Source organism: Hemiscyllium ocellatum, chromosome 3, assembly GCF_020745735.1.
Source record: "Hemiscyllium ocellatum isolate sHemOce1 chromosome 3, sHemOce1.pat.X.cur, whole genome shotgun sequence".
In the NCBI taxonomy this organism is placed as follows: domain Eukaryota; kingdom Metazoa; phylum Chordata; class Chondrichthyes; order Orectolobiformes; family Hemiscylliidae; genus Hemiscyllium; species Hemiscyllium ocellatum.
Window position 1 is genome coordinate 77,187,271 of NC_083403.1, and position 15,550 is coordinate 77,202,820.

A 15,550-nucleotide genomic window follows, 5' to 3' on the forward strand; every position below is an offset into this window, starting at 1 on the left:
TTATTTACAAAAGTGAACAAAAGCAAAATGATTGGAGGCTGTAGCTTGCTCTCATCGTGCAACTACGATGACCAATGACTATTTGACAAGCTGTGATAGTCTGCTGCACCTAGCTGTCATCTGTTGGAACCTGATGCCTATCAGGTCTTTTTTGGGCTTGTAGTACCCAACACAATTGAGCTCTGTCCTCATGCTCCTCCTCAGAAGATGACTTGCATTCACCCAGTTTCTCAACATCAATCACTTTGCGTCATTGCCTGCTCCAATTGTGCAGAGCTCGGCATGGCAGGATGATGCGGCTCACTCTGACCAGACTGTAGACAAGTTTCCCTGCCAGACCAGGCCAACTCATCTTCACTAGGTCTCTCAGCAACTCCACCATGGCCCTGGCTGAGACTCTGGATAGTCCTCATTCCCTGTGGTGCCCTGGCCTTGCTATTAGCCCTGGCCCACCTACATCTGCCTTAGGAGGGCCAGCACATCGATCAATATCTCACATCACTGGACACATGAACTGTCAGTGAAAATGGGAACATAAGGAGAAAAATATATTCTGAGGTCTCAAAAGAGCCATTGGTGGTGCATCCTGAAGATGAGCGGTGCACACACTTCTCCATATTGAGACACAGTAAAGTCCTGGTAATAAAGGTCATGTCCCCATTATTCACCTTCGCCTCAGCACATACACCAACTTGGAGAATGCTGTACCGGATGTGAAACCAGCAAATCACATTGTCTATTTTCTCCTTAAACAAGTTAGCCAACTCTGGCCAGAGTGTTAGGAATGAATTTGCCCAGGTGTCCCACAATACTGTAGTGATCCATTCACTACAAACACAAACCGGTACAAATGCAGAACAGTACCAACTTCATTAGGAAAACATTTATAATAACCTTTAATACTAAACATACTCTCTCTAATCCTATTTAGTCTCTTGTAGATTTATGTAATAGCTGTCTCTTTGGTTCTGTCTCTAAGCCTATGAAGCTGCTTTCTTCCTGTCTCTCTCTCTCTCTCTCTCTGGATGGTCAGCTGGTCTCTGCTTCTCGCCGTGCTGGTCTCCTCGGAAGACTTCCAGAAGATTCAAGAGAGCAGTCTGCATGCATACCCTCATTTTATACTCTTTTGATGATTTTCTGGAACTTCCTATAGTTCTAGTCAAGCGGGGAGCCACAGTTAATAGTTTGAAACATTGTCAATCATTTAGATGGCTTGTTACTGTTAGTTGCTTTGTGTAGCTGGACTCGGTGCCTTCCTGTCTGGGTCCTGCTTTGTTTAGTGTCTAAGTTGTTGGGGCTGTGTCTGGGCAGGAAAACGTTCCCCTTTTACATTTGCTAATTGTTAGCACCTGGTGATTGTGTTTGTACTGTGTCGGTGTATAGGTTTTGTGAGTTCAGAGTTTTACTTGGCCAGTGTACCCAGCATCCCTTGCGGTTTGGTCAAATTAGCAATCTAAATGTTTTAGCAGTCAGGAGGCCGCTACAATTATCAAAAGGGTGTTCCTGTTGTGTAGTGATCCCCTACATTGTCCTAGAATCCAACACGTGTACATTCTAAGCTTCAAACTGACTGACTCTGAGCACCCTGTGTGTTGGCCAAACCATTTTCCTGTAGAATTATGTAGAGAGCAACAAGATATGGCAATGAGCAGAGCTTGTGGTGGACAGTCAGTATTGGCTCCGCCTGGCTGTCTAGTAACTCTCCCCCATTACCTGGTCAACTTCCACCCCCATGCTAAGAACCCCTGAATCAAGAATAAGAAAAGCAAGCAAAAACTAGCAGGGAGAATTAATAAGGACTTAAGGAAATGATAAATCCTGATTGATTACTCAAGAGAATCTAATATATAAACATTTGAAAGAAAAGGTAAATCAATCATTTAATCACTTCAAAAATGTTCTTTTCCCCATAAACACACACTCAAAATAAGATTCTAAAGCTAGGCAGATGAATTTCCTGCACAGATCAGCTATGATTTGATTGAATGCTGGAACAAGATTGAGAGGCTTTCCAGTCCTGCAGGCATCTTCACAGCATGGGACTGCCTTCATGAGTTGCTGGTGTGTGAAGATCAGTGACACATCATAAAGTCTGTCCCTGATTTTCCGCCAGCTGCTGTGATGTTCATTCTGGCATGCTTATTGTCCATTCTACACTCTTTGGTTCTGCACAGCAAGTGCTAAGTTGTCTGCTCAGAGATGATCGTTATCTCCTGCACGTTTGGCTCGTGACATTATTACAAGTGCAAGTCTGGCTGCAAAAACTCCATTGTAATTAGATCTGAGGGCCAACTACAGCCCTCGTCTGGTATGGCATATCATTGAAGTTTCCACACAACTGTTCAGACTTGTGTATGGCTCTGGTGATTTCTTGCAATGCAGCGTGCGTGGAGGGCCCTGTTGATTTTTATTTGCTGCATGGCTGATAATTTTGCTCTGCAAATCAGACACCATTTGGAACTATAGTCGGAGATAGAGAGAAAGTGAGGACTACAGATGCTGGAGATGAGAGTCGAAAAGTGTGGCGCTGGAAAAGCACAGCTGGTCAGGCAGCATCCGAGGAGCAGGAGAGTCGATGTTTCAGACATAAGCCTTGATTCCTGATGTTGGGATTATGCCCGAAATGTCATCTCTCCTGCTCCTCAGATGTTAGCTGACCTGCTGTGCTTTTCCAGCACCACACTTTTCGACTATATTCGGAGGTAAATAGTCATAGACAAGGAATAATGGAGCAGTGATACGTGGTTAGAGCATGGAGGCTGTTATGGGGGATTCGGCCTATAGCTATTGCAGTTTAGTTGGATCGAGGAAATTATTATTGAATTATTATCTATTTGAGCGACAACACAAGTTTAATTTCATTGCCCATCAAGTTAAATGTGACAGAAAAGTGTGATAGACAAATACAAAAAATAATCACAAGATGGAAATGTAGCATGGCATTGGAAGTAGTTAAATTTGCAGGACAAGAATTTGCATGCATTTGCAACACTTCACATTGAACGCATGCTATCGCATTGAAAGGCTCGACAATGAACATGTCTACAATCTAATGGATATGGGCATGCCTTAGAATACTGGATCAATTTCTGATAACCAAGGTATAAGTAAACATCCAAAAAGTAGAAGGGCAAATCATGAAGCTGATTAAAAATGAAATCTTTAAATCGGAAGGAGATCATTCAAAACTGATCTTACAGAACTCTATAAATAACAGAAATTGAAAATCCAGATTATGACTAATGCACCTAACCTACATATCCCTGAACGCTGTGGGCAATTTAGCATGGCCAATTCATCTACCTGCATATATTTGGATTGTGGGAGGAAACCAGAACACACCCACATAGATACAGGGAGAATGTGCAAAGTCCACACAGCTAGTTACCCGAGGCTGGAATCAAACCCAGGTCCCTGGTGCTGTGAGGTAGCAGTGCTAACCACTGAACCACCAGGCATTTAGGAAAACAAATGGTATAATTCTTATCATAATTGTTCATGCAAAGGATTTTAGCCTTAATAAAGTTTTTGTTGAAGAGAAGGAATATATTTCTCAAATGAGGTGAGGAAAGACTCGAAGCTTAATAACCTGATACCACCTAGCTGCATGTGCCTGTGACTAGACTGTTGGGAGTATCTCTGCTTTGTGCTTTTGTGTCTGTGCATTGTTTAGAGGGAATTCATGGCCTAAGAGAAAGTGTTCTACAAGTTGAAGGAAGAAAAATCATGCTTAATAAGTACACTCCAATTGAATGAAGAATCATTTTAAATGAAATTTTGTGACATTATTATGTCTTATCATTTATCAACTTTTGTCATTTCAGAATGTAATTGCCATGGAAAAGCTAAAGATTGTTACTACGATGAGAATGTAGCAAACAGGAGCCAGAGTTTAAATATAAAGGGAGAATACATTGGTGGTGGTGTATGCATTGATTGTGTGAACAAGACAACAGGGATAAACTGTGAGACCTGCATTGATGAATATTTCAGACCAGAATGGGTATGGTAATAAAGGAACTTCTTCTGCTTTGTTGTTTTCTCTCAAATCTGAGGACTAACACAATAATATGTTTAAATTTGCATTACAGAAACTTTTGTTTTACAATAATACTTTCACAGGTGGAGCATCTGTAAATAGTACACAACACTAACTTTGTCATCATCCATTTGTGATCATCATTAAGTTTTTATAACAACAGTTGGTTATGGAAATCAATGAAAACTGATTGTGTGCATTGTTTGAAATCAGTAGTATTTAACATTATGGAGAAGAAAAACACTCCTTTTACTCTAATTGAAATTCTACTTTAGATTTTGAAGCTATATTGTTCAGAAATTAACAGTATTGTAATTACTTATTTACTTAATTAATTTGTGTTATTATCTCAACAAAGTTATGGGATTGGATTCAGTGTCTTTCGTTCACCTTAACTTCCCTATATTTTTGAACGAGAAGTAAAGTCCAAGACTTGTGGTGCCCAGTGGGCCTCCCCCTCCAGAAATTCGTAGCATCTACAGTGTCTTGCCCCTTGAAATCAATGGGCAGAAATGTGGAGTTTTGTGAACTTTCCTTATCTAAGATCATGACCCAGAGTTTCCATTCCTCCTGTTTCTCTATACCTCCTTTGGAGTTGCTGGTTAAGTGTAGAGCACCAGAAGTTTGGGGTCATGTTTGGATCATTGTGGAAGTCTGAATGGGTCTGAAATGGATAATGCTGGCAAAATCCAGTATAGTGATGCCATATGGAATTTGTAGGAGAGCTTGAGGGAGCCACAACTATCATTTGGATCTTCCTCATAGTTTCACTAACAATATATGTCCGAGTTCATAGTTGCTATTGTGCAATAAACAAATATGTTAGATGATCAAATGCATTTCCTGTACCATGCTATACTAAACAGGCTGTGTATATCCTAACCATGGTGGAAAGATGGCTAGGCATGTACATAGAGTCATCGAGATGTACTCATCCAGGTCAACCAGATATCCCAAGCTAATTTGCCAGCACTTGGCCCATACTCCTCTAAACCTTTCCTATTCATGTAGTTACCCAGACGCCTTTTAAATGTTGTAATTGTACCAGCCTCCACCACTTCCTCTGGCAACTCATTCCATACACGTATCACCCTCTGTGTGAAAAGGTTGCCCCTTAGGTCCCTTTTATATCTTTCCCCTCTCACCTTAAATCTATGCCCTCTAATTCTGGACTCCCCCACCCCAGGGAAAAGACCCTGTCTATTTACCCTATCCATGCCCCTGATGATTTTATCAATCTCTGTAAGGTTCCACCTCTCCCCCACCAGCCTCTAACTTTCCAGGCAACATAGCCCCAGACTCTCCCTATAGCTTAAACCCTCCAATGTGGCAATATCCTTGTAAATCTTTTCTGAACCCTTTCAAGTTTCGCAACATCTTTCCGATAGGAGGGAGACCAGAATTGCATACAATATAGAGAAACCTTGATTATTCGAAGGACATGGGCAGAGAGTATTTAGTTCAGTTAATCAAATACCAGATAATCAAATGCCGGATAACATAGTTTAGCCGAGCATCAGGACTTTCGATCTTGCTGGATAATCTGATATTCAGATAATCAAATGCCAGATAATCGAGGTTCCTGTGTGTTTCAAAAATGGCCTGTACAGCCACAACATGACCTCTCAAACGCCTATTCTCAATGCTCCGACCAGTAAAGGAAACCATACTAAATCCTTTCCTCATATATCCTGTCCACCTGGGACTCCACTTTCAAGGAACTGTGAATGTGCACTATAATGAATAATTGTATAGCGAACCCATACAACATGGAATCCCTACAATGTGGGGCTGGAGGGATGATGGGGGTCTCACTCACTTTAGAACTGGTGGATAACCCAAACAATTTCATGGAGAAGGCTAAATCAAGTGCCATGCAGTGTGGGACATTCAGCCCATTGATTCCACATTAGCCATCCGAAGAGCATCCCATCCAGACCCAATCCACTATCCTATTTCTATAAACCCGTATTTCCCATGGCTGACCCACCTAGCCTGCACATTCCTGGACACTATGAGCAATTTAGTGAGGCCAATCCACCTCATCTAAACATCTCTGAACTGTGGGAGGAAACCAGAGCACCCAGAGCAAACCCACAGGGAAACAGAGAGGATGCTCAGACTCCACACAGGCAGTCATATCAGGGTGGGATTGCTACTGTGAGGCAGCAGTGTTAACCACTGAGCCATCATACCCCATGATGAGTAGTGACATGGATTGGTCATACATCATTAATGCCCATACCTGAGTTGAATTTGAGTATTTAATTGGGTAGGAGCATGCAGGATTGGGACCCTATTGTCTTCTCTACTTTGTCCCTGTTAAGTCTGTGACAGATAGCCGTGTGGACAGACTTCCTGCCCTCCTGCTAACATAAGCCCTTAGTTTCATTTATTAGTGACAGCAGGTGGGGCAGTAGTCCAACTGGGAGCATGTTCAGCAAATTCTGTCATATTTGCTTGCAGGACTGTGGGACAGTGAGGGAGGCATTCTTAATGTCAATTGACCCAGCCCAGCATTGTCAAATTTTGGGTAGGGGGTTTGGTTCATTTTATCTATGAGAATGCATTAAGGTGTACTGTAATACAAATCAAAAAATTATGATATTATACTATAGCAAAGCAATATGTACTTGCTTTTCTTTATCAAGCTTTCACATCTTTTTCCAGGTTTCTCCTTATGAACCAAATCCATGCATACCTTGTTTTTGCAATCTAATTGGGTCCTTTCATAATAAATGTATTAAGGATATCAAGCACATTGAAGGAGGTAATGTCCTTGTGAAATATCTATCACATTTCTGTTTTGCAACTATGAGGATTATTTGGATTTTTACTTTGCAAATTCTTATTATCATTCTAGGTCTGCTTCCTGGGTCCTGCCACTGCAAGGCTGGTTATGGTGGAGATAAATGTGACAGATGTGCATTTGGTTTCACTGGATATCCAGACTGCGTCCCATGTACCTGTAATATTGATGGAAGCCTGAATGCTGACCCATGCGTTGAGCCTTGTGTTTGCAAGGTAGCATATTGCTTTTCCATAATTAAATCATCACTTTAATGTATTTGTAAATAAAGACAGGAAAACAGAAAATGCAGTTTATTTCATCAAAATATCATTCACTGTTCGTCAGCTAAATATGTTCGAAGTGCATGGACTTTCACTGTGTTTTTGAAAGTTGAATATTCGTAAAATGTTGGTAACTGAAAAGGTTGGTAATTCTACTCAGGGCAATTTAAAAAACATCATTCATGTGTGATACCCAATTAATTATTTTTTGTTTCTGTGGGGATTATCTTTGGTAACATTGACTAGGATAGTTTCATGTTTGATTTTTCATCCACTATTCCCTACATTTGTGGTGATGTTGGCACAAGCTGGAGGAGCCAACCAATGAGTTGCTTTGGAGAGCCAATTTCACACAAACAGCATGTCAATATATGGAAGTAAGGCATAAGGCTTCTTCTATACATTCAAAATTTCTGATTTAAAATCCATGACTTTTGTTGGTAGAGTGGGATATTGTTTCACTGAAAATGCCAACTGAAAAATTGGACAAAATTGGAGGTGGACGGAGTTTTGACTGTTGGATAGAGATCTGGCGAGACTATTGCATTTTTGTGTTGGCGGGGGGGGAGGCTCATCACAATGCTGTGTCATTCAGGCTCTTGGTAGGCCAACAGTAGGCCTTCCACTTGGATCAAGGACCCCAGGGATGAAATTCCTGCCTGTTAAGAGCTGCTGATCTGTAAGAGGTTATAAGCCTTTCTATATTCAACTGTGCCACAGTTGAGTTGGTTGCTGCTATTGGTTGTAGAGCAATCTGAGACCTTGAATCAAGGAGGTCCTAGGCTTGGGTGAATGATGGCAAGAACAGCACAGCAAGGTGGGATTTGTAAGAGAGGAGGGTTTGAAGAACATGCCGCTAGTGGTGAGGGTGTCTATCAATGGTCTCCCCTTCCCAGTGTTGGGCTCTTTGATCAGGTTGAATGTAACAGCAAGATGAGATCCCTAAATGGGCACTGATTGTCCACTTAAGGGCCTTTTTGAGGAGGAGGAGGTTCATTATTCCTGTCCCTTCCTCCCACTAACTTAACCAAGATGAAGGTAACTTGACAGTGGGGTCCCTAGTTGCTATGCACCAGCTTCATTAAAGAGTACTCTGCCATGGAGTATGGTGAACAAATCATTGTGGTCACTACCTCAGTGATTGCTTGAGAACTTAAATAACTTGCAAGAGGCTTCTGGCATTAGATCCTATTAGCTTTAAGTAATAACTCGTTTAGTTATATGTCACTAGCCAACAGTTCGTTTTTTTTTAACATTCTAATAACAGCCAAGAGGAAAATCATGCTGTGTATATTAATCTTCTTTGAACAATTGCAACCTTTTATCAATTTAACATTTGGATTGTAATATGAGTGACACTTCAAAATTCTCATTTGTGATAAAGGTTTATATTACTGTTGATTGGGAATTTGGATTTTAAAATTAAGGTAAAATAGATTTTGCTTTCCTTTCTGTGAAAGTGAATGACTTGTTTTGTTTTAAAGCAGTTAGAAAGTCCAAACTTTGGAACTGAAAAGTAGTCTCTAGATCTCAGAGCTGGAAAGAGGGCTTTATGTCAGCAAAATGGGAAAGAGTCAGTTGCATAAGAAATCTTACAGTTGAGATAGGAGTTATACTTCTCTGGGTTATAGTTCAAGGATGTTTGCAGGAAAAATGTTGAATCTTGCTTTTCTTATCCAGAGTAATAAACTTTTGACAGCCTTATGACTATATTTGAAATCATCCATCACAGTAACCAAGTTGCAAAAATAACGCTTCTGATCTATCAGGCCTGGTCTCACTCTCGGTTATGACGTTGTCCAGTGTTACCGTCAGTTAGAATCATAAGTGTTAAGTGGGACTCTAGTGTTATATTGTGATGTTAAGGATCTGAGTCAAAGAATAAATCCCTTCTTTTTCCTAGAATGAAGTGTGCCTTCTAGTACCTGAATAACTTTATAAATTAATCATAATAGTTAACATGATTTATGATTGTAATTTCCAGGCCAATACCGAAGGAGAAAATTGTGCCCAATGTAAAACAGGGTTCTTCAACTTGCGCTCAGAGAATTACTATGGTTGTGAAAGGTGTTTCTGTTCAGGAGTATCTAGTGTCTGCGAAAGCTGTCAATGGAGATACGATAATGTAAGTGCTATCAAGTGACAAGATAACATTTGTCTAATATCTATGTTTTACTGCTGTTGAGCAGTGTGGGTTAATGTTTTGTGCTTACACTAAAGTCAGAGAGCTTATCCATTAACCATGGATTTTGGGAAATCATGATTGAATTTTACATAGTTAGAAAATTATTGCTGCTGTGACCAGGGCTTCTTTAGACATGTGGCTGGTAGTAATTGATCTTAGAGAAATATTGCTTTACTTTTCTCTGTGCAAATCATATCAGTAAGACATATTTGAGAGCAATACCACATTGCCAATTAGGTTTGACTGATTAACTCCTGTAAATTGAGTGAACCTAATTGGAAACTCAACATCCATCAGTGTTAATTCATCCTCAATCAACTAAAGGATATCATCTGTGATAGATTTACTGTTCTCCCCAGGAGGTTGTTGTGGTACAGCAGTTGTGCCCTTACCTCTGAGGCCCAGGTTTGAGTCTCACCAGCTCCAGTGCTGTCTAGTAATATTCATCAGCAGGTCAATTAGGGAATGCCTTCTTTTCACTTCCCTAGATATTCAGCTAAGGCTGATAAATTCACTACACCATACTAACCCTCAATGCACATGGCATTTGAAATCCTTGGGGGGGGGGGGGGTGGTGAAATAATTTGGATAAAAATAAGCTTTAGTGTCTAGTCAGTCAGTGTAAATGAAGACATAAAGGGCTTTGAATTTCCAAGAGTATGTTCCCTTTAACTTTGGAAAAGGACCGATGTAAGCAGACAAGGGGAGAGAGCTGTTTATTGCAAATTATGGCTTTTTTTTATCTGGAGGATTTGGGGTTTGAGTAAAGTGAGCACTGGGGAATGGTAAAACCCTTGCAGAACTTCAGGACATAGATCTTTAGAGAGGTGTGTTTGATCACCATGTTGTACTGTGTGTTTTTAAAATTAAAAATGCAATAATGTTCAAATATGTTTATCGATGTAAGGTACATGCTAGCAGTAAGATATCTAGCCAAATTTGATAAAAGTAAATAAAGCATTTTTTTCCGTAAATTTTGCTTTTTTAGGTGACTGACATGTTTGGTTGGTTCCTCACGGATTTAGAAGGTATTTCAAACATCCTGCCGAGGCAGGAGTTCTTGGTTAGACAGCAGCAGGTGATCATAAATGAAGATAAAGATAGACGGGTTTTATCTTGGCAGTACTACTGGAGCGCGCCAAGTGCATATTTGGCCCGTAAGGTATCTAATTTTAAAGTTTCTCAGTATTTTAAACTGTTTTTTGGCTGCAACTGCTCCTACAGGTGTCATTATGGAAGTAATTTGATCCTTCCCTTGCAGTACGGCTCAGCCAAGGTTACTGTGATCACTTTGCTCACTGCCATTTATATCTCTCTGCTGTGGAATTTTCTTGAAATCTCTGCTCATAAGAATATAAGAACTAGCAGCAGGAGTAGACCATCTGGCCCTTTCAGCCTGTTCCACCATTCAATAAGATCACAGCTGAGCTTTTCATGGCATACTGGCACAATGGTTAGCACTGCTACCTCACAGTACCAGAGACCTGGGTTCAATTCCTGCCTCGGGTGACTGACTGTGTGGAGTTTACACATTCTCCCTGTGGTTTCCTCCCACAGTCCAAAAATGTACAGGTTAGGTGAATTGGCCATAGTGTTAGAGGAATGGGTGTGAACTTGTTGGGCCAAAGTGCCTGTTTCCCCACTGTAAGTAATAATCTACCTTAAAAAAAATTCCACCTCTCTCACCAGAACCATTAATTCCTCTACTGTTCAAAGAATTATTTATCTTAGCTTTAAAACGATTCAATGGGGAAGCCTCAGTCACTTTACTGGGCAGGGAATTCCACAGATTCACAACCCTTTGGGATGAAGAATTTTCTTCTCAATTCATCTGCTATATCTGCTCCTCCAAGTTTGAGGCTTTGCCCTCTTCTTCTAGTTTCACCCATCAATGGAAACAACCTCCATGTTTCTATCTTATCTATTCCCTTCATAATTTTACATGTTTCTGTAAGATTACCCCCTCATTCTTCTGAATTCCAATGAACATAACCCCAGTTTACTCAGTCTCTCCTCATAAGCCAAATCCCCAACTCCGGAATCAACCTAATTAACTTTCGCTGGAACCTCTCTAGTGCCAGTGCATTCTTTCTCAAGTAAGGAGACCAAAACTGCACACAGTACCCCAGGTGTGGCCTCACCAACACCTTAAACAGTTGCAACATAACCTCCCTGTGTTTAAACTCAATTCCTCTAGCAATGAAAGACAAAATTCCATATGCCTTCTTAATTACCTGTTGTATCTGCAGACCAACCTGGGCAGAAGGATATCCAGGTCCCTTTGCATAGCAGCATGCAGTTTTTTTACCACATAGATAATAGCTTGTTTTACTGTTATTCCTACCAAAATGGATGACTTTACATTTATCAACATTGGGTTCCATCTGCCAGGCCTTTGCTCACTCACTTAAGCTATATTCCTTTGCAAACTTTCACAATCCTCTGCACACTTTGCTCTACCACTCATCTTAGTGTCACCCGTAAACATTAATCTACTACAAGCGGTTACCGACACCAAGACATCAATGTAAATTGTAAATAGTTGTGATCCCAACACTAATCCCTGAGACACACCACTAGTCACCAATCATCAACCAGAAAAGCACTCAATTATCCCCAGCCTATAATTCCCCAGCTTTTGTGTACCTCCTTTTTCAAGCAGTGGTATCACTTTTGCGTTTTCCAATCTGCTGGAAATGCTCCAGAGTCCAGCGAATTTTGGAAAATTACCATGAGCGCAATTGTTATTTCCCCTGCCATCTTTTTACTATCCTGGGTTGCATTCCATCAGGGCCAGCAGAACGTGTCTACCATTAACTCTGTTAGCTTTCCCAACACTACCTCCTTTGAAATAATAATCTCTTTTGGGCCCTCACCTATCTTAGTCTCCTTGTCATCAGTTACTGGTATGTTATTCATGTCCTCCACTGTGAAGAGTGACACAAAATACCTGTTCAATACCTTGGCTATTTCCTCATTTCCCATTATTACATTCCCCATCTCATCCTCTGTAGTACCAATGTTTACCTTAGCCACTCTTTTTCATCTTATATATTGTAGAAACTTTTGCTATCTGTCTTTATATTTTGAGCTAGTTTACTCTCACAATCTATCTTACTTTTCTTTATGGCTTTTTCATGTGGCTTTCTGTTGACCTTTAAAGTTTTCCCAATCTTCTAGTTTCCCAATTGTCTTTGCCACTTTGTATGCCTTGTCTTTCTATTTCATACCCTCCCATATTTCCTTAGACATCCGTGGCTGATTACCCCTTTTCTTGCAGTCCTTCCTTTTCGCTGGTGTATACTTTTGCTGCGCACTTTGGAAAATTGCTTTGAAAGTCCTCTGCTGTTCCTCAAATGTTCCACCATAACGTCTTTGCTTCCAGTCAACTTTCACCAACTCCTCCCTCATCCTAGTGTAGTCTCCATTGTTTAAAGCATAGGACCCTGGTAGTGGGATTTTATTTTCTCACTTTCCATCTGTACTATAAGTTCAACCGTACTGTGATCACTCCTTCCAAAAGGATTCCGAACGATTACATCATTAATTATTCCTGTCTCATTATACATAACCAGATTTAGTATAGCTTGCGCCCTTGTCTGTTCCATAACATACTGTTTAAGAAAACTCTCGCGGATACATTCAATGAACTCCTTCTCAAGGCTGCCTTGACCAACCTAGATTGATCAATCGGCATGTCAATTAAAATCCCCGATGATAATTGCTGTACCATTTTCACAGGCATTAGTTATTTCTTTGAATATTGCCCACCCCAATGTGATGTTATTATTTCATAGCCTATAGACTACACCTATCAGTGACTTTTCTTCTTAGAATTTCCACTCAATTTCTAATTTCCATTCAAATTAATTCAACCTTATTCTCCTTAGAACTTCTATCATCTCTCACCGCTGCCCTGATGTCATCCTTAAAATCAGAGCTACACTGCCACCCCCACCCCCCTTCCCACCCGCCCCTTACCTTCCTAATTGTCCTTTTGAATAGTCTGATAACCCGAATAGTTAGTTCCCAGTCACAGAGCCATAGAGATGTACAGCATGGAAACAGACCCTTCGGTCCAACCTGTCCATGTTGACCAGATATCCCAACCCAATCTAGTCCCATCTGCCAGCACTCTGCCCATATTCCTCCAAACCCTTCCTGTTCATATACCCATCCAGATGCCTCTTAAATGTTGCAATCGTACTAGCCTCCACCCACTTCCTCTAGCAGCTCATTCCATACATGTATCACCCTTTGTGTGAAAAAGTTGCCCCATAGGTCCCTTTTATATCTTTCCCTTCTCACCCTAAACCTATGCCCTCTAGTTCTGCACTCCCCCATCCCAGGGAAATAACCTTATATATTCATCCTATCCATGCCCCTCATGATTTTATAAACCCCTATGAGGTCACCCCTCAGTCTCCAATGCTCCAGGGAAAACATCCCAGCCTATTCAACCTCTCCTTATAGCTCAAATCCACCAACCCTGGCAACATCCTTGTAAATCGTTTCTGAACGCTTTGAAGTTTCAGAACATCATTCCGATATTACACACAATATTCCATGACCATCCTGCAACCATGTCTCCATAATGGCCACTAAATCCTTTACATTTGCAATGATTTGTGCTGTTAACTCATCTACCGTGTTTTGAATGCTCGAAGCATTCAGATGAAGTGTCTTGATGCTAGTTTTTATACTTTTTGAATTCTAGCATCTCCGTAAATAATATCTCTTGAGATTTCCTTTTAACTTCTTTCAACAAAGCTCTGCTTCATCAACTTCAATTTTCCCTGTACATCCTGCACAGTCTATGCAAAAGTTGGCTTCACTGAGTTATTTTGTGTGTGTGTGTGTGTGTGCGTGTGTGTGTGTGTGTGTGCGTGCCTATGTTGGAGTGTGTGTGTGTGTACACAGCCTTAAAAAAGAATAGAAGAGACTATGCACTTAAGTAAATGCCCTGTACAATCCAAAGCCAAGTAAGAGGACCGTGAACAGAATGGTGGCCTAATCATTAGCACTGCTGCCTTACAGCGCTAGGGACCCAGGTCAATTCCACCTTCGTGCAACTGTCTGTGTAGAGTTTGCAAATTCTATCTATGATCCCGTTTCCTCCGCCAGTCTAAAGTTATGCAGGCTCAATGGATGAGCCATGCTAAATTGCCCATAATGTGCAGGCAAGGTGGAGTAGTTGTGGGAAGGGTTACAGGGTTACAGGGATGGGGTAGGAAAGGGTGGGATGCTCTTTGGAGGAGAGGGCTTGATAGGATGCTTCCACACTGTAGGGATTAAATGACTATTCTTTGTCTGTCATTATAATAAATACACATTTCTCAGAATGTCAACTCTCTTATTAGAGCTTTGAACTATTTCAAGAGTATATGAATTTCAGGTCAACCATTAATTATGCAAAATAACAACTCTGTCTGATTTTCTGCTGTTAAGGCAGTTCTCCATAATCTTTAAGTGGTGGGTTACATTGCCTGCATGTATGGTTCATGGAAATTCAATAAGCACAACCAGTCAGGCTGTGTTGGCTGTTGATTTTCTTGACATAGCTCCCATCATTTGGTATCCCTCGTTTGAAGGTTTTTGAGAAAACGATCTTTTTTTCCTTTGCTTGTGAAATGTGAGCATTGCAGGAAAGACCAGCTGTTATTTAGCATGAAGAGATTGCAGTCAGTTGCTGTATTGTTTTTGCAAAGTTTTGGCTGCATTCGATTTCGCAGAATGTTAAAGGATGGTTCAACTCTATTTTTGCAAGTGGTTGATGTCTGGCGCAGTGACACGTGAATATTACCTGCCACATTCCAACTTCAGTGAGAATATTGTCCAGGTATTGCAACATGTGGGCTCTGACAGTCTCATTATCAATAGTCAGGCTTTCATTTATTCATGTCATCTGGTTTGCTAGCTGGTTGTAATCATTTGCTGGAATGAGCTGTAAGTACCTGTGGATACAATTATGGAACAGCAAGGAAGTTCAGGTTGTAATTAGGAAGGCCAGTGGGAAGTTGACTTATATTGTAAGGGATGGAGTATAAAGATAAGGAAACATTGCTGCAACTCTAGAGGATATTATTGTGATCACACACAAAACTCTGTGCGGTTTTGACTTCTCACGTTGGGAAGGTTATACTTGCATTGCAAGTTGTTCAAAAGTGGTTTAGTAGGTTAATTCCTGAGATAATCTTATGAATAAAGAAAGAGCAAGTTCGGTCTATGATCATTGAAGTTTGGAAGAATGAGAA

The 15,550-nt window shown here is 40.7% G+C and overlaps 1 protein-coding gene across 4 annotated transcripts in view; it reads left to right on the forward strand.

The window, feature by feature from the left end:
* The window catches only part of lama2 (laminin, alpha 2), a 393,314-nt gene that overhangs the window by 141,567 nt on the left and 236,197 nt on the right, over positions 1-15,550 (forward strand). For all 4 annotated transcript variants that reach the window (XM_060851112.1, XM_060851122.1, XM_060851132.1 and 1 more), the window contains exons 8-12: positions 3,825-4,003; positions 6,710-6,809; positions 6,903-7,063; positions 9,096-9,236; positions 10,285-10,458. In XM_060851112.1, the coding sequence (XP_060707095.1) occupies positions 3,825-4,003; positions 6,710-6,809; positions 6,903-7,063; positions 9,096-9,236; positions 10,285-10,458 (755 nt within the window). The remainder of the gene's footprint in view (positions 1-3,824; positions 4,004-6,709; positions 6,810-6,902; positions 7,064-9,095; positions 9,237-10,284; positions 10,459-15,550) is intronic.